The sequence below is a fragment of the Phocoena sinus genome, chromosome 3, assembly GCF_008692025.1.
Source record: "Phocoena sinus isolate mPhoSin1 chromosome 3, mPhoSin1.pri, whole genome shotgun sequence".
Lineage (NCBI taxonomy): Eukaryota > Metazoa > Chordata > Mammalia > Artiodactyla > Phocoenidae > Phocoena > Phocoena sinus.
This window is the reverse complement of record NC_045765.1, coordinates 82,184,283-82,203,875: the sequence shown is the minus strand read 5'-3', so window position 1 is coordinate 82,203,875 and position 19,593 is coordinate 82,184,283. Positions and strand designations below refer to the sequence as shown.

Genomic DNA, 19,593 nt, shown 5'->3' with positions numbered 1-19,593 from the left:
GATCAATACAAGAAGATACAACATTCATAAACATGTATGCACCTAATATAGGAGCACATAAATATATAAAGCAAATAGCAACAGACATAAAGGGAGAAGTTGAAAACAATACAGTAGTAGTAAGAAACTTTAACAGCTCACTTACACAAATGGACAGATCATCAGGCAAAAAATCAATAAGAAAACATTTGCCTTAAGTGACATATTATATCAGTTGAACTTAATAGATATCTCAGGACATTCCATCCAAAAACAGCAGAATACATATTGGATTCAAGTACATATGGCAAGTTCTCCAGGATAGATCACATACTAGGCCACAAAACAAGTCTCAACAAATTTTAGATAAAAATTATATCAAGTATCTTTTCCAGTATGAAACTGGAAATCAATTATAAGAAGAAAAATGGGGGGAAAATGAAGATAAGCAGCATGCTACTAACAAAAACGATGGTTCAACAAAGAAATCAAAGATGAAATCAGAAAATACCTTGAGACAAGTGAAAATAGAAACAAAACTTTCCAAAATCTATGGGACACAGCAAAAGCAGTTCTAAGAGGGACGTTTATAGCAATAGAGGCCTACCACATGAAACACAAAAATCTCAAATAAACAACCTAAGCAACCATCTAAAGGAATTACAAAAAGAAGAACAAAGCCCAAAGGCAGCAGAAGGAATGAAAAAGGTAATAAGGAAATAAATGAAATAGAGACCAATAAGACAATAGAAAAGATCAATGAAACCAAGAGATGATTTTTTTGAAAAATAAACAAATTTGATAAGCCTTTAGCTAGGCTCATCAAGAAAAAAAGACAGGACACAAACAAAATAAGAAATGAAAGAGGAGAAATTACAAATAATATCACAGAAAAACAATAATGAGAGGAATACTTCATATAGTTATCTGCATAACAAATGGACGAACTCCTAGAAACTCCTATAACTCCTATAATCTTTCAAGAAGAAAGTCTATTTCAGGAAGAAATAGTCTGAACAGATTGGTCAGTAGAAATGAAATTGAATCTGGTATCAAAAAGTCCAGGATCAGAGGGCCTCACAGGAGAATTCTACCAAACATAAAAAGGAGAGTTAATACCTATCCTCAAACTATTCCAAAAAACTAAAGAGGAGGGAACACTCCCAAATTCATTCAACAAGTCTACCATTACCCTGATATCAAAACCAGACAGACACTACAAAAAAGAAAATTAAAAGCCAGTATCTTTGATGAACATGGATGCAAAAATCCTCAACAAAATATTAGCAAACTGAATTCAACAATATATAAAAAAGATCATACACCATGAACAAGTAGGCTGTATTTCAGGGATTTAAGGATGGTTCAACTTACACAAATCAACCAATGTGATATTCCAAATTCACAAAATGAAGGATAAAAATCACATGATCAACTCAGTAGATGCGGGAAAAACATTTGACACAATTCAACACCGTTCATGATAATAAAAGCTCTCAACAAATTTGGCACAGAGGGAAAATATCTCAACATAATAAAACCCATTTATGAAAAACCCATAGCTAACATCATACTCAATGGTTAAAAAAAATGAAAGTTTTGGGCTTCCCTGGTGGCACAGTGGTTGAGAGTCCGCCTGCTGATGCAGGGGACGTGGGTTCGTGCCCCGGTCCGGGAAGATCCCACATGCTGCAGAGCGGCTGGGCCTGTGAGCCATGGCCGCTGAGCCTGCACATCCGGAGCCTGTGCTCCACAATGGGAGAGGCCACGACAGTAAGAGGCCCACGTACCGCAAAAAAAAAAAAAAAAAAAAAAGAAAGTTTTTCCTCTAAAATTAGTAACAGGACAAGGATGCCCACTCTCACCATTTCTATTTAATATAGTATTGTAAGTCCTAGCCACAGCAATCAGACAAGAAAAATAAAAAGCATCCAAGTTGGAAGGGAAGAAGTAAAACTGTCACTATTTGCAGATGACAAAATACGTAGAAAACCTTGAAGTCTACACCAAAAAAAGTTAAAACTAATAAATGAATTCAGTAAAGTTACAGGCTACAAGAATAATATACAGAAATCTGTTGCTTTTCTATACACTAATAATGAACTATGAGAAAGAGAAAGCAAGAAAACAATCCTTTTTTTTTTGGTACATCCCACATTAAAAAAATTTTTTTTTATTGAAGTATAGCTGAGCTCCAATGTTGTGCTAATTTCTGCTGTACAGCAAAGTGACTCAGTTATACACATATATACATTCTTTTTATATTCTTTTCCATTATGGTTTATCCCAGGAGATTGGATGTAGTTTCCTGTGCTACACAGTAGGACCTTGTTGTTTATCCATCCTATATATAATAGTTTACGTCTACTAACCCCAAACTCCCAGTCCATCCCTCTCCCTCCCTGCCTCCCCCTTGGCAACCACAAGTCTGTTCTCTATGTCCATGAGTCAAAAACAACCCCATTTAAAACTGCATCCAAAAGAACAAAATACCCAGGAATAAACTTAATCAAGGAGGTGAAAGACCTATACTCTGAAAACTATAAGACAATGATGAAGGAACTTGAAGATGATATGAATACATGGAAAGATAGCCTGTGTTCATGGATTGGAAGAATTAAAATGTGCATATTACCCAAAGCAATCTACAGATTTAATGCAATACCTATCAAAATACCAACGACATTTTTCATAGAACTACAACAAATAATTCTAAAATTTGTAGGAAACCACAAAAGACGCCCAAATGGCCAAAGCAATATTAAGAAAAAAGAACAAAGCTGGAGGTATCATGCTCCCTGACTTCAGTCTATACTACAAAGCTACAATAATCAAAAGAGTGTGCTAATGGCAAAAAACCAAACATGTTGATCAATGGAACAGAATAGAGAGCTCAGAAAAAATCTATGCATGTATGGTAAATTAGTTTACAACAAAGCAAGCAAAACTATACAATGGAGAAGAGACAGTCTGTTAAAGAATTGGTATTGGGAAAACTGGACAGGTACACAAAAAAGAATGAAATTAGAACATTTTCTTATACCATATACAAAATAAACTCAAAATGAACTAAAGACCTAAAATTTAAGACTGGAAACCAAAAAACTCTTAGAAGAAAACATAGGCAGTACATTCTTTGATGTAAGTCTTGGCAATATATTTTTGGATTTGTCTCCTCAAGCAAGAGAAACAAAAGAAAAAATAAACAAATTGACTGAAATAAACTTAAGTGCTTTTGCACAGTGAAGAAAACCATCAACAACAAAAAAAGACAACCTACTGAATGGGAGAAGATATTGGCAAACAATATGTCTGATAAGGAGTTAATATCCAAAATATACAAAGAGCTCATACAACTCAATATCAAAAAAAAACAAACAACTAAAAAATGGGCAGAAGACCTGATTAGACATTTTTCCAAAAAAAAAAAAATACAGATGGCCAATAGGCACATGAAAAGATGTTCAACATCACTAATCAGGGAAATACAAACTGAAACCACAATGAGCTATCACCTCACACAGGTCAGAATGGCCATGATCAAAAAGACAACACATTATAAATGTTGCTGAAGATGTGGAGAAAAGGGAAACCTAGCACACTGTTGGTGGGAATGTAAATTGGTACAGCTACTATGGAAAACAGTATGGAGGTTCCTCAAAATATTTAAAGAAGAACTACCATGTGATCCAGCAATTCCATTCTTAAGTATATATCCCAAGAAAACAAAAACACTGATTCAAAATGATACATGTATTCCAATGTTCATGGCAACATTATTTACAATAGCCAAGAACTGGAAGCAACCTAGGTGTCCATCAATAGATGGATGGATAAAGAATATGTGGTATTATATATATATATTACTCAGCCATAGAAAAGAATGAAATTTGCCATTTGCAACAATATGGATGGACCTGGAGGGTATTATGCTTAGGGAAGTAAGTCAGACAAAGACAAATACTGTATATTTTCACTTACATATGGAGTCTAAAAATTAAACCAAATGAATGACAAGCAAAACAGAAACAGACTCACAGACACAGAGAATAAATTAGTGGTTACCAGTGAGGAGGAGGGGTGGGGAGGGGCAAGACAGGGAAAGGGGATTAAGAGGTATAAATTACTAGGTATAAAACAAATAAGATACAAGGATATAATGCACAGCACAAGGAATATGGCCAATAGTTTGTAATAACTTTAAGGAATACACTCTATAAAAATATCGAGTCACTATGTTGTACACCTGAAGTTAATGTAACACTGTAAATCAACCATACTTCAATAAAAAAGAATGGAATTGAAAAGCAAAAAAAAAAAAAAAAAAGAAAAACACAAAAGGAGAGCCAGGAACAGGAAGTACAAACAGAATAGTAAATAGAAAGATGTAGTAATAAACACAAATATATTCTAATGGCATTAAGTGTAAACAGAATGAGCATTCAAATATAAAGTCAATAATTTTCAGGTTAAAATATATTGCTTCTCTAAAGATATATACATGTAAGAATTCAGAGAGCTTGGAATTTTAAAAAAGGAAATAGATGCTCCATGCAAATACTAACCAAAAGAACCCTAATAAAAGAAAGGTACAGTGGTATACTCATAATAGAAAAGATACACTTTTTATAAAGAAGAACATTTCATAATGATGAGACTATTGTCCCTGAACACAGTAGAATTAAACTAGAAATCAAAAATCATAAATATAACAACAAAATCTCCGTATATGTAGCCATTAAGAAACTTCAATAACCAATGGTTCAAAATAGAAGTAATAAGTATCAGTATCAAGAGAATCAAAACTTGTTTTTCAAAAACAAGTTCATAAACCCTTGGCACGATACACTAAAAGGAGAACAAAAGAAAGAGTATCATGACAGATTCTAAAGATGTTAAAATATCACAGAAGGATACTGTGAGCAACTTTATAAAATATCTTTAAAAATGCAAATGAAATAAACACATTCTTAGGGAGACAAAACAACCAAAACTGATGCAAAGAAAAATAAAGTCTAGGCAGGCATATAACTGAAAAATTCTTCCACAAATTAAAAACCTTTCTGTAAGTATCCATGACCAAATGTCTTCACTTGGGAATTCAAGGAATTAATTTAAATTATTAAGGAAGAAATCATGAAAATACTACAAAATTCTTCCAAAGAATAGAAAAAAAAAGAGCGAGATAATCACTTCCAAAGTCATTTTAGTAGTTCAGCATAACTTTGACATAAACTCTTACTTTATAAGAAAACATTATAAGAAAAACATTATGGCGGGGTGGTAATGGTAGAATGAATTGAGAGATTGGGATTGACATATATACACTAATATATATATATATAAAATAGATAACTAATAAGAACAATACAAAAAAAGAAAATAAAGGAACACCTTAAGAAGAATTATTACTTAAGTCCTATATATTTCAAAGATGATTTTAAAAGCATAAATAAATCTTACTGAAGGGTAAAAAAAAATTATGGATGCAATATATTAAACAAAATAATATCAAAGCAAATATAGCCATATTAAAAAGATTACTACATCATCAAGTGTTTCTCTTCTAGGAATGCAATGATTATTAAACATAAGAAAATCAAACAATGTAATCTACCACAGTATCCATGGGCAAGTTACTTTACCTTTCAAAAAGTTTAACTGTCCTTATTTAAAGTTTCAATTTCCTCATCAGTAAAATCAAGACTATAACAACTCATGTATCATACGGGGTTTTTTTGAGGATTAAATAATTAATGCATGTAAAGTGTTTAGCACATGGCACAAAGTAAATGCCCAACAAATCTTAGCTATTATTATTAGTGTCTTTTAAAAAATGATAAGTATGAAAGAAGTAACATTTATACTGAACAATGTAGCAGATTAAAATCTCATTTAGGTAGCACTCAATCAGAAAACTCCTACTATGTAAGAAAACAAAAAACCCAGAACTTAGAGGCTTAACACAACCATTTATTTAGTCCACAGTGCCAAGGTCAGCAATCTGAGCTGGGCACAGGAGAATGTGCCTTCCCCTCTCATTCATGTGTCTATGATCAACTCTTAGGTCAGGTAGGGACCGGCTAGTTTTGGGAGGTGTCCGTGAAACAACTAGGATGGCTTGTCTCTCTACCATGTTGTCTCTCATCTTCCACCTGGTTAACTCGGACTTATTTACATATCAGTTACAGGGTGCCAAGAGAACAAGAGAGGGCAGGCACCAATGTGTAAGCATTTTTCAAATCTCTACTTGTATAGCATTACAATTGTTTAAATTAAGTCACATGGTCAAGCCTAGAATTTGAGTGGGGAAGGAAGGATGGGATATAGGGAGCCTTGAATAAATTGGGGAAAATTACTCTAACAGTGTACCACAAGTTCCAAAGCAGTAATTCATTAAAAAAATATATAGGAAATTATATACATGATTTTTATCCAACATAAATTACCAAACCATTAAAATCCAATAAGAACAAACAATTTTTTCCCCAAACTGTTTCCTTTACTTAGCATCTCCAGTTTTATCAAACCATCCCTAAGTCTCTAAGGCCTTAGCTTGGTAACCAAAACATAGCTTTCAAATTTGATGCCTAATACTGCCCAATCCAAACCTTTTTACCCAACAAGGCAAGGTCAACCAATGACTTTCTCTTAAAGCATTCTTATTTATGTTTGGCTCATGCCATTTCCTTATCTGAAAGATGCTTTCCTTGACCCTCCCTCTTTGAATCATTTCATGTATCTCATCATTTAAGTTTCCAGCTCAAATACTACTAAAAGATAATAGTAATTTATTCCTCATTAATAGTAGAAAAAAGTTAGAGAGCAAACATTTATCTGAACTCCCATTTTGTGCTATGAACTTTCATGGGGCCAGCTACATATATAATATTCCATTTGTGTTGTTCCCTATCTTTCTGAAAAATAGGTCTTCTGGATGAAACAGTAAAATTTATTGTGTAAAGGTTATTTTTTGGACATCCTCGCTTCTTCCACAGAATTCACTATGGCAAAAAAGATTTAGTAAGTACTCACATTTGCTTCATATTTTTTACTGTTTTTCGTGAAAATTTTATATAATTTCTCACTTTACATACTCATAGTATCTTAATATTAAATAAGAGAATCAAACTAAATTAAGTGATATTTTACCAACTAGATACTTTATAATTTATCATTTATTTACATTTATATTATATTATTTATATTGTTTAATAATCCAAATACGTCTCTCTCTAGCTAAACTTTATATAAACCACATTTATAATAAGATATCTTTTAATCTACCTAATGCAAATTAAACTTATTTTTATGTTAAATATGTACTATGCATAAATTAATATAACTGCTTTTAGAAATTTCTAATTTAGATTTTTCTCTGAGGATAACTTGCCTTCCCGACACATTTACTATTTAAAATGAATGAAAGCATCTCTCAGAAGCCTCACTAAGCACTGAAAACTAATTAGCACATCTAGTGGTTAAGCTTTTGTTTATTCCTTTATTCTCAGTGCTGACTGCTTGAGTAATAAGGTCTTCACTTGGATCTAGCGTCTAAAAAATATTTACTATGTCTGATTAACTGACTTATGAATTTCAAATGTAATTATCTACAGATATTTACTAAAATTTTGAAGAAAGAAGCTATCTTATACCTAAATGACTGGGCTTGAAAACAGGCGTATAAATAGAATTCTAATTATAGAAATGACAAATTTGAGTTAGCTTATTTATTTAGTTGCAGTCTAATCCGTTTGGGATACGAAATGGAATATAAAAATAGATACAAAAGCAGATAATAACATAAATAATAACAAATAATGGAAAGAATCATGGAAACAGAAAAAAAAAAGTAAGACTGGGTGAGATGAACTAATCATCCTCTATTTCTCTCAGAAACTGGTCAAAAATTTGACTCTCATTTTTTTAAGCTCCAGCAAACCATTTATCCAAATCAATAATAATGTTCAGAGAGCACATGAAACTAAGAAGGATTTATTTCCTAAAGCCCAGTAAAGAGGATACTGGGTGATATAGTGGTCACCACTGTAATAGGTACAATAATTTTCTTTGTTTTTCTTTTTTTTTTTTCTGTGTTTCTCACCAAAACCAAGGACAAAGATGAAGCAAGTTGCATGAAAGCAAGTCCATGAAATCCAAAACACTGTTGAAGTGGGCAGCAATCTGATTGTCTTTTTCCATGAAAAAAATATTAGAAATCTAGAGAAAAGGATGGACTGCATATTTTCAGATAGTCCTCCATAAAGATCGTTACTCCAAATCAGACTTATGGTTCAAAAACAAAGAGTTTAAGATTTTGTTTTCTACTAAGGATCTAGAGTGTAGATATTTTGTGTTGCAATAATGGCCCACCCATAAGCTTGGACAATCAATTAAGCAGAGTGAATCATTTTTGCTTTTCTTGTTAACATTAATTCACATCTGTAATTATTATTGGAAAACAGTATATTAAGAGTGTTAGGGGACTTCCCTGGTGGTCCAGTGGTCAAGAATCTGCCTTCCAAAGCAGAGGACGAGCGTTTGATCTCTGGTCGGGAAACTAAGATCCCACATGCTGCGGGGCAACTAAGCACACACACCACAACTACTGAGCCCACGCACCGCAACTAGAGAGCCCACATGCTGCAAACTACAGAGCCCACACGCTCTGGAGCCCACGTGCCACAACTAGAGAGAAGCCTGCGCACCACAATGAAGAGCCCGTGTGCCACAACAAAAGAGCCCATGTGCCGCAACTAAGATCCAGATGCAGCCCAAAAAATAAAATAAAAGAAATAAATAAAAGAAATAAACATTAAAAAGAAAAGAATGTTAGGATAACTGCATCTGTGCAAGCTAGAAAGAACCAGAAACTTTCAGGGACAGAAAAAAGTGTACTTTAGAATAACAAATTAACCTGGCTCAAAATAAGACACAGAGAAAAAAAAACTATTTGATGGAGTTTTGAAATATCATAGGATACCACATGGATAATCACTGGAAAATAATATTTGCATTTTATGAAGAATGGATAGCTAATTTCATAATGATTTCCTTTGAATGTGAATATTCAAACAGCTAGAAAAACCAAGAATTTGTAAAATACGTTTTTAACTTTAAAGAAAAAGACATTAGATTTACTGAGTCCAGATTTGCAATTTATATTGTCTAATGCTGGAAAGAAAAACTTCTAAATAAGTTCACTAAATAATTTATTATCCCCTCTTATCTTTAACTAAAAATAGGTCAGTATTAACTTTTAAAAATCATGTTCTCAACAGTGGATCACTGATATTCACTGAATATGAATATTCCTTTTTCCTTAGAGACAAAGGACAAATATTTCCTGGTGACAGACGTACCAGTTGATGGCCAGTGTTTTATATTACCTGGGCAATATTTACTGCATTACAGATTTGCCCATCTTTCTCATGATCCTTTGTTTTCTGTAACATTTGCCATATTGTGTTTCTAAGTCCATCCTGCTCCTTATCTCCTCGAAGTTCCCATGACATTTTCAGCAGGTTATACACTAAGCCATAGTATCCAGTCCATTTCACTTGATCACCTGTTTAGAAAGAAAGGTTCTTTAGGAAGATATTTTATTCATCTTATTAATGTATGGTTGTGTGAAAAAGAAGAAAATTGATTTTATTAATGTTTTAAAGTTTGAAATTCTGAGCTCTGGAATTTTCTTTTTACCATTCACTACTTTTACTCCTTTAATTTTAAAAGATCTCACAGATCGTTTAAAAACTTCTAACGGAGATACGTTCAGTAGATTTCTCCTTTCTTCTCGTGGACGCCACCGAGTAAGCATCGTTGACGTCTCCCCCCACCCCCCCACCTCCACTGCCGTCATGTCTAAGTCAGAGTCACCCAAAGAACCCAAACAGCTGCGGAAGCTCTTCATCGGAGGTTTGAGCTTTGAAACAACCAATGAGAGTCTGAGGAGCCATTTTGAGCAGTGGGGAATGCTCACAGATTGTGTGGTAATGAGGGGTCCAAACACCAAATGCTCCAGAGGCTTCGGGTTTGTCACATACGCCACTGTGGAGGAGGTGGATGCAGCCATGAAGGCAAGGCCACACAAGGTGAATGGAAGAGTTGTAGAACCAAAGAGGGCCGTCTCAAGAGAAGATTCTCAAAGACCTGGTGCCCACTTAACTGTGAAAAAGATTTTTGTTGGTGGCATTAAAGAAGACACTGAAGAACATCATCTAAGAGATTATTTTGAACAGTATGGGAAAACTGAAGTGATTGAAATCATTACTGATCGAGGCAGTGGCAAAAGAGAAGCTTTGCTTTCGTAACCTTTGATGACCATGACTCTGTAGACAAGACTGTCATTCAGAAATACCACACTGTGAATGGCCACAAGTGTGAAGTAAGGAAAGCCCTATCTAAGCAAGAGATGGCTAGTGCCTCATCCAGCCAAAGAGGTCGAAGTGGTTCTGGAAACTTTGGCGGTGGTCATGGAGGTGGTTTTGGTGGAAATGACAACTTTGGTCGTGGAGGAAACTTCAGTGGTTGAGGTGGCTTTGGTGGCAGCCACGGTGGTGGTGGATACAGTGGCAGTGGGGATGGCTATAATGGATTTGGTAATGATTGAAGCAATTTTGGAGGTGGTGGAAGCTACAATGATTTTGGCAGTTACAACAATCAATCTTCAAATTTTGGACCCATGAAAGGAGGAAACTTTGGAGGCAGAAGTTCTGGCCCCTATGGTGGTGGAGGCCAATACTTTGCCAAAACCCGAAACCAAGGTGGCTATGGTGGTTACAGCAGCAGCAGTAGCTATGGCAGTTGCAGAAGGTTTTGATTACTGCCAGGAAACAAAGCTTAGCAGGAGAGGAGAGCCAGAGAAGTGACAGGGAAGCTACAGGTTATAACAGATTTGTGAACTCAGCCAAGCACAGTGGTGGCAGGGCCTAGCTGCTACAAAGAAGACATGTTTTAGACAATACTCATGTGTATGGGCAAAAAAACTCGAGGACTGTATTTGTGACTAATTGTATAACAAGTTATTTTAGTTTCTGTTCTGTGGAAAGTGTAAAGCATTCCAACAAAGGGTTTTAATGTAGTTTTTTTATTTGCACCCATGCTGTTGATTGCTAAATGTAATAGTCTGATCATGACGCTGAATAAATGATTTTTTAAAACAAAACAAAACTTCTAACGCTATGAAAAGATGAACTGCACCTAATATTATACCTAATAAATTTAAAAGTTAAACTGTGAACTATGTACTATAAACACATTTTTTTTTCTTTTGGCGGTACGCGGGCCTCTCACTGTTGTGGCCTCTCCCGTTGTGGAGCACAGGCTCCGGACGCGCAGGCTCAGCGGCCATGGCTCACAGGTCCAGCCGCTCTGCAGCATGTGGGATCTTCCCGGACTGGGGCACGAACCCATGTCCCCTGCATCGGCAGGCGGACTCTTAACCACTGTGCCACCAGGGAAGCCCTATAAACACATTTTTGGAATTCAAGTAAAGAGGAATTTATTCAAGGAAGTATGAATAGTTAGACCACCATGGTGAATTTTTACAATAAATCAGAGAAACAGGAGAAAAATCACTGGCTGTTATAAAAATGATCAAGCTCTATGAAATATGGCATTTGAACCAAGAAGAAAGCTTTGAAAATAATGTAAAAAGCAGACAAAAATTACTGATATAATTATAAGCTGGAAGATTTTTTTAAATAATGGAGAAATAAGTCGAATGAAATAGGGGAAAGGGAGTAATGAATTCAGAGAGTTTTTCTTTAAGTTTAATATACTTGTCCTTCTAAAAATTATATACCAATTAGCAATTTAAATAAGTTATCAAGTTCCACTTTCAAAATATTCATTTCCCCTACAGAAAAGAGGAAGAAGTTTCTCTTTACTCTTTATCTTAATTATTTCTCACTAGATGACATATTGCTATGCAATACTATTCAAGAAACAAGAATTCTCATTTAGTTAGTGATGGGATAAATAAATTAATGCAGGTCTCAAAGGGTATACGAGCTTAGGTTAGCTAAAGAGCAACATGAGGGTACTGAGTATATGTGAAGCAAGTAAGAGGAGCAAGAGGAAGAGAAGGTTCAGAAAGGAAGATGGAGGGTATCCTGCTGAGAGCTAGTGTGATACTGAATTCATCAATGCCCCTCTTGAATAAAGTTATAAGCACAATCTGAAAAGTCACAGTCTTCAACTTTTCCTAATTCAATCCGGATTTAATAATCCAGGCTAATAATAATTATCATTGTTACAATAACTAGAATAGTTGGGAGTACCTACGGTGTGCCATATTCTAGTTACTCCTCACTGCAATCCTGCTATGAAGACTATATCATACTTAGCATAATAGAAGGGAACATAAGAGCTTCAACTTGGTTAGAAATTTCCCTAGCAACACACCGCTGATGAGTGAGAGAGGTAGGTGAAGGCTGGGATAATCTTATCCCATGAAGCACAGCCTCTCCAATTCAGACAAGTACTTTTCCTTCCAATCCTGCCCTCTATTCCATTCATAGGAAAGGAAGATAGACTAGAAGGTGGAAGGAGGATGCAGGAGGGAATGTACACAGCTTAGAAATGGGAGGAGGAACACATGTGTCCAGCTTCCACTCTTTCTATCTAAAGTTGATAAAGTAAAAGCTGCAAATATGAGGCTACAGTTAAACAGCAAATTCTTTTGAAAATATAATTTTCCCCTCATAAAAATTTTACCAGTAAAATTCGGTGTATTGCAATAGTTGAAATTATATATAGGAAGTGATGTCAGCAAGATGGTGGACTAGGAAGTCCCCAGGCTTCATCCTCTCACAGTAACAACAACTTGGCAGACATCCATGAACAAAACTGCCTTTTGGGAGACCTTGGAACCCAGGTTAATAGGTTGTAAAACACCAATGGAACCCAAGACTCAGGAGGGCCACTTCAAGAAGGCAGGCTGGACTCAGGTGGCTGGCCTTTCAACAGTGGTCCAGCTGTGGACCTAGTAGCACCCCTGTCCCCCCATGGACTTGGCTTCTTCTCTGCTTGTCCATGGTCCTGCCACCAGTCTCATCCACCAAATGACTCGGGAGGACCCATGCCAGTTGTGCCCTGAGTAACAGGCCCACTGACTGAGGACCTGACTGTGGACCCTGAAGCACTGTGACCTGGTTCCAGCCTCACTCTACCATGGTCCAGAGGCAGTTCTGCACACCGAGGAACCCACCCATGGACCTAGCAGGAGAATGCTCAGGACCCTGGGGGGAGCCAAATGCATTTGTACCCCTGGTAAGCCCTGAGACCTGCAGACACAGCAGTGGTCCTGTGACCAGGCTCCAGCCCTGCTCCACCACTGTCCCAGAGGTGCTCCCATCTGCTCAGGGACCCACAGGAACCATCCCCACTCAGGCTCCTCGGTAACAGGCCCATTTACCCCCAGCAGAGAGGGAGCTATAAGAAGACAGGAGGATAGGGAGGATCTCAAATGGAGCTAAGGTGGAGAGTTCATATTAGAAAGGTATAAGGTAAAATAACTAAAGATAAATTAGGTCAGATTAACTGGTAGATATTTGAGCAAAAGAGTAATGCTATATCTGCTCAATGAAATGTTATGTCTATTCAAGCAAGAAACTAGGAAACCAATATGGGAGTTTTATGAGGTAAGCCAGGGCTTTACTGTGATGAGCAGCAGGAGATTGGAGAGTAAAGGACAAAACTAAGACATTGCTGAGCAGATCTCACAAGACTTCTTTGCTATGGAGGAGGAAGATGGAGTGAAGTGAAAAGGACAAGTGCATGTTCAAGCTCAGGAAACTGAAACAATAATGAAATCACTTGCAGAAATGAGATTATATAGAAAAGCCAGTTTGGGGAGAAAGGAGATAAATAAATATGTTATGATGATGGGTAAGGGGAATCTGATATTCAGCTTTTTGTAAAAACAGAGCTATAATTCAAGTAAAATAGCAGAATTGAAATTATGGATTTGTGAGTCATTAGCAGAAAAATAAGGCCTGAACTCAATATGAGTAGAGAAACAACTATGAGTTTTTAATGAATAATTCTGGAATTGCAAACCTCAGAAATACAAAAGCAGTTTTTGAAGAGTATGATAAATAAAACATACTGTGGACTTTAACCCATTTATAAATTTATTTCTTATTTATTTCTAAACTCCCAATTCTTTACATTAAAAAGAATGATTGACAAAAGTACATACAAATTACCTTCCTTCATGTATTTTAAATGATTGTTTTTTGAGGAACAATATTTTAGAAGCCTACAATCACCGAACTGAATATGGTTTGTTTTTAGAATACACAAGACCAGTAGACCAGTCATGAAACCATAAAATATATTCTGAGAACCGTGTTCTCAAAACTCAATTTTTAAATGCCATTGATGACTTTAAAAGAAAGCTGTTCACCTGTTGATTTAAACTACAGTGAAGTGTTGCTTATAGATATTTGTAGGGAGAATCTATTACATCCAATTGACTGACAGTTAATGAAGAAAAAAATTCTTATAAAGACAGATGGGATGTGTTACAACTGTCATAAAAAGTAGAATGTGCTCTCATATGCATGTCAACACACTTGCTGAGAAGCATGTCCGCTCTGAAACTTCTCATCCAAGGACCAGACTGTAACATAAGGCACTTTTCTGTTCTGCTTTGAGTGACCCTGTGGCAGCTATCAAAGATGTTACTTTAAATGTACTGATAAAAAATGTGTCTCCGTCTGCAGCTAAGCTAGGAAATAACAAAACTGAAGCAAAACAGAATTCCTAATAAACCTTAAAAATTTATTAAATTATACCATTTGAAAACAAATACTTTATGATCCTTTCTCTGTAGGAATGTTTTATTTTAGCGTTTGAACTATTTGGAAGCCGTTAATTGACAGCCTAGATACTTATATTTCACATATTCAATGAACATAAAATATGAATATTTCTACTTATATGGACGATTATAAATGAACACAGCTTTTACAATTTTGACAAATATAACTTGGCACCACAGAATCGAATGTATCACTGAAAGGTAACCTGAATGCAAGTAGTTTAAAACATTATCTTTATGAAATGCCATGTAGTGTGGAGGAACTAGCTCAATGTCAAGAAATCAAGAGAACTATTCAGTAAGCCAGCCATTTGTTTAATAGATATTCACTGAGTCAATGCTATGTGCCAACCACTGTTCTATGTACCAAAGAAAAAGACAATGTTACTGCTCTACGGACACTTAATTCTAGGGGAGAAAGACAGATATTAAGAAAGTGAACTTGGGGCTTCCCTGGTGGCGCAGTGGTTGAGAGTCCGCCTGCCGATGCAGGGGACACGGGTTCGTTCCCCGGTCCGGGAAGATCCCACATGCCGCGGAGCGGCTGGGCCCGTGAGCCATGGCCGCTGAGCCTGCGCGTCCGGAGCCTGTGCTCTGTGCAACGGGAGAGGCCACAACAGTGAGAGGCCCGCGTAAAGAAAAAAAAAAAAAAAAAAGAAAGTGAACTTGAAAATATCATTACAAAAATAATAGAAGATGATAATGTGACCAACAATGACTAGGAAAAGAAAACCACTACAGACAGAGTGAAAGAAAGACCTCCATGAGGACATTGTATTCAAGCTAAAATCTGATGGCTTAAAAAAAAAAAAAAAAAGCTAAACATGTAAGGAGCTGGGGAGAAGTGTTCTCAGCAGAAGAGATGGAAAATGCAAAGGCTATGGACCTAGAATAGCTTGAAAGTTTACAGAAACAGAAGAAAGGATAGAATGGATGGAGTACAAGACACCAGGGGGTCCTTGGGACAAGATGAGATCAGGTAGGCATGCCCTTTGCAGAGGCACACTCTCAATGATCATGGCCAATTTGTAAGCCATGGAAAGGAGTTTGGATTTTATTCTTAGTGTAATAAAAAGCTAACAGAGCATTTAAATACAGAAGGGAACTGACCCGTTTTATGTTTTAAAAAAATCTTTTTGGCTTCTTCATGGAGAGGGGGACTATAAGGGAGACAGGAAGATTTTTAGTTTTTTGCAGTTAATCTATAAGAAGAGTGATGATTGCATAGACTTCAGATTTGTACAGTAAACTTGTACAATGGTCTATACCCCTGGCTTCTGGGAGGTCACCTCTAATGCCTTGGAATGTCCTGTCAGATAAGAATGTTCTTATTAACCTGGGAGCCATGGGTTGTGATTATCAATTTGCCTTTGAAAGGGCCAGAGACTGGGGTCAGCCATATGTATGTGACTGAAGCCCAATAAAAATTCTGGATACCAAAGCTTAGTGACTTTCCATAGGTGACAATACTGTATGCAAATTGTCATACATTGTTTCTTGGAGAAGTAAATGCTTTCCACACAACTCCACTGGGAGAGGACAGTGGATAGCTCTCTGTTTGGAACTCTCCTGAACTCTGCCCTGTGCACCTCTTCCTTGGCTGATTTTAATCCTTTCACTGTAAGAAACCATACTCACGAGTAAAGTGGCTTTGCTGAGTTCTGTGAATTCTTCCACAAATTATGAAACATGAGGGATGTCCTGGGGGTCCCGAAACTCGCAAGTAGTTTCAGAAGTGAGGGTGGTCTTGGGGACTCCTGAACTTCACAGGAGTCAAAAATAGAGATAGAGATATGTAGAAAATTTGGGGATATATTTTGGATGTATAGTAGAATAAATAGGAATTCGAGGGTACTTTTTGCTTTCAGAGCGTTTTACTATAATAATTATAATGATATATCTATCACTATACACACAAATACACACATAATATTTAAATACCGATCATAAGTAAGGACAGAGACAAGAAGGCAAAGTAGAAGGACGTGAGCTCATCTTACAAAAACATCAAAACCACAACTAACTGCTGAACAACCATCGACAAAAAAAAAAAGAAAAGAAAAAATGCTGGAACCTACCAAAAAACAGATATCCTACATCCAAAGACAAAGAAGAAGCCACAACAACTTGATAGGAGGAGTGCAATAACAATAAAATTAAATCCCATACCATTAAGTGGGCGACCCACTAACTGGAAAATTACCACAGAAGTTCTCCCACAGGAGTGAAAGTTCTTAGCCTCACATCAGGCTCCCCAGCCTGGGGGTCTGGTATGGGAGGAAGAGGAGCCTTCAGAGAATCTGACTTTGAAGGCCAGAAGGGTTTGATCTCAGGAATTCCACAAGACTGTGGGAAACAGAAAATCTACTCTTGGAGGGCACACACAAGGTCTCATGTGCACCAGGACCCAGGGAAAGAAGCAGTGACCTCATAAGAGTCTGGGACAGACCTACCTACTAGTATTGGAGGGTCTCCTGCAGAGGTGGGGGGCAGCTGTGGCTCACTGTGGGGAAAAAGACACTGGTGGCAGTAGTTCTGGGGAGTACACATTGGTGTGAGCCCTCCTGGAGGTCATCATTTTATCATCAAGACCTGGGCTCACCCAACAGCTGTAGGCTCCAGTGCTGGGACACCTCAGGACAAACAGCCAACATGGCAGGAACACAGCCCACTCATCAGGAGACAGGCTACTTACAGTCTTCCTGAGAACACAGCTGTCCAGTAAACACAACCCTTAACACAGCCATGCCCACGAGAGGGACCCAGCTCCACCCACCAGTGGGCAGGGACCAGCCTCTCCCACCAGGAAGGCTGCACAAGCCTCTTAGACAGCCTCATCCACCAAGAGGCAGACAGCAGAAGCAAGAAGAACTAAAACCCTTTAGCCTGCTGAATGGAAACTGTGATCACAAAGTCAGACAAAATGAGATGGCAGAGGAATATGTCTCAGATGAAGGAATAAGATAAAATGCCACAAGAACAACTAAGTGAAGGGGAGATAGGCAATCTACTGAAGAAAGAATTCAGAGTAATAATAGTGAAGATGATCCAGGACCTCAGAAAAAGAATGGAGGCAAAGATTGAGAGGATGCAAGAAATGTTTAACAAAAACCTAGAAGAGCTAAAGAACAAGCAAACAGAGATAAACAATACACTAAATGAAATGAAAAATACACTAGAAAGAATCAATAGCAGAATAACTGAGGCAGAAGAACAGATATGTGTGCTGGAAGACAGAATGGTGGAAATCACTGCCACAGAACAGAATAAAGAAAAAAGAATGAAAAGAAATGAGGACAGCATAAGAGACCTCTGGGACAACATTAAATGCACCAACATTTGCATTACAGGGGTCTCAGAAGAAGAGAGAGAGAAAAAAACCTGAGAAAATATTTGAAGAGATAATAGCTGAAAATTTCCCTATCATGGGAAAGGAAACAATCACCCAAGTCCAGGAAGTGCAGAGAGTCCCAGGCAGGATAAACCCAAGGAGGAACATTATGAGACACATGATAATCAAACTGGCAAAAATTAAAGAAAAAATATTAAAAGCAGCAAGGGCAAAGAAACAAATAACATACTAGGGAATTCCCATAAGGTTACCAGCTAATTTCTCAACAGAACCTCTGCAGGACAGAAGGGAGTAGCATGATATATTTAGAATGATGAAAGGGGAAAACCTACAACCAAGTATACTCTACCCAGAAAGGCTCTCATTCAGATTCAATGGAGAAATCAAAACTTTACAGACAAGCAAAAGCTAAGAGAATTCAGTACCACCCAACCAGCTTTGCAACAAATGCTAAAGAAACTTCTCTAGGCAGAAAAGAAAAAGCCACAACTAGAAAGAAGAAAATTACAAATGAAAAAGCTCACTGGTAAAGGCAAACATACAGCAAAGGTAGGAAATCATCTACACACAAATATAATATCAAAACCAGGAATTGTGAGGAGAGTACCAATGTAGGATACTGGAAATACATTAGAAATTAACAGACCAGAAACTTAGAATGATCTTGTTTATATATAGATTGCTGTATCAAAACCTAATGGTAAGAGTGAACCAAAAATCTACAATAGATACACACACCAATAAAGTTAGTCATGAAATCAGAAGACAAGAGAACAAAGGAGGAAGGGAAGAAAAAAAGACCTACAAAACCAAATCTAAAACAACTAACAAAATGGCAATAAGAACATATATATTGATAATAAACTTAAACATAAGCGGATTAAATGCTCCAACCAAAAGACATAGACTAGCTGAATGGATACAAAAACAAGACCTGTATATATGCTGTTTACAAGAGACCCACTTCAGATCTAGAGACACATACAGACTGAGAGTCAGGGGATGGAGAAAGGTATTCCATGCAAATGGAAATCAAAAGAAAGCTAGAGTAGAAATACTCATATCAGAAAAAATAGACTTTAAGAATATGACTGTTACAAGAACAAAGAAGGACACTGCATAATGATCAATCCAAGAAGATATAACAATTGTAAATATATACGCACCCGACATAAGAGCACCTCAATATATAAGGCAAATACTAACAGCCATAAAAGGAGAAATTGACAGTAACACCATAATAGTGGGGGACTTTAACACCTCACTTTTGTCAATTGACAGATCATACAGACAAAAAATCAGTAAGGAAATACAGGCCTTAAATGACACATTAGACCAAATGGACTTAATTGATATTTATGGAGCCGAGCCTTCCATCCCAAAGCAGCAGAATACACATCCTTTTCAAGGGCACATGGAACATTCTCCAGGA

General features: G+C 36.8%; 1 protein-coding gene and 1 pseudogene across 1 annotated transcript in view; one reads left to right on the top strand and one right to left on the bottom strand.

Annotated features, from left to right (window-relative positions):
* TMEM232 (transmembrane protein 232) overlaps positions 1–19,593 on the bottom strand; it is a 270,739-nt gene that overhangs the window by 152,214 nt on the left and 98,932 nt on the right. The window contains 1 exon segment of the mRNA XM_032626528.1: positions 9,369–9,547. Within this exon segment, the coding sequence (XP_032482419.1) occupies positions 9,369–9,547 (179 nt within the window).
* Positions 9,840–11,061, top strand: LOC116751366 (annotated as a pseudogene).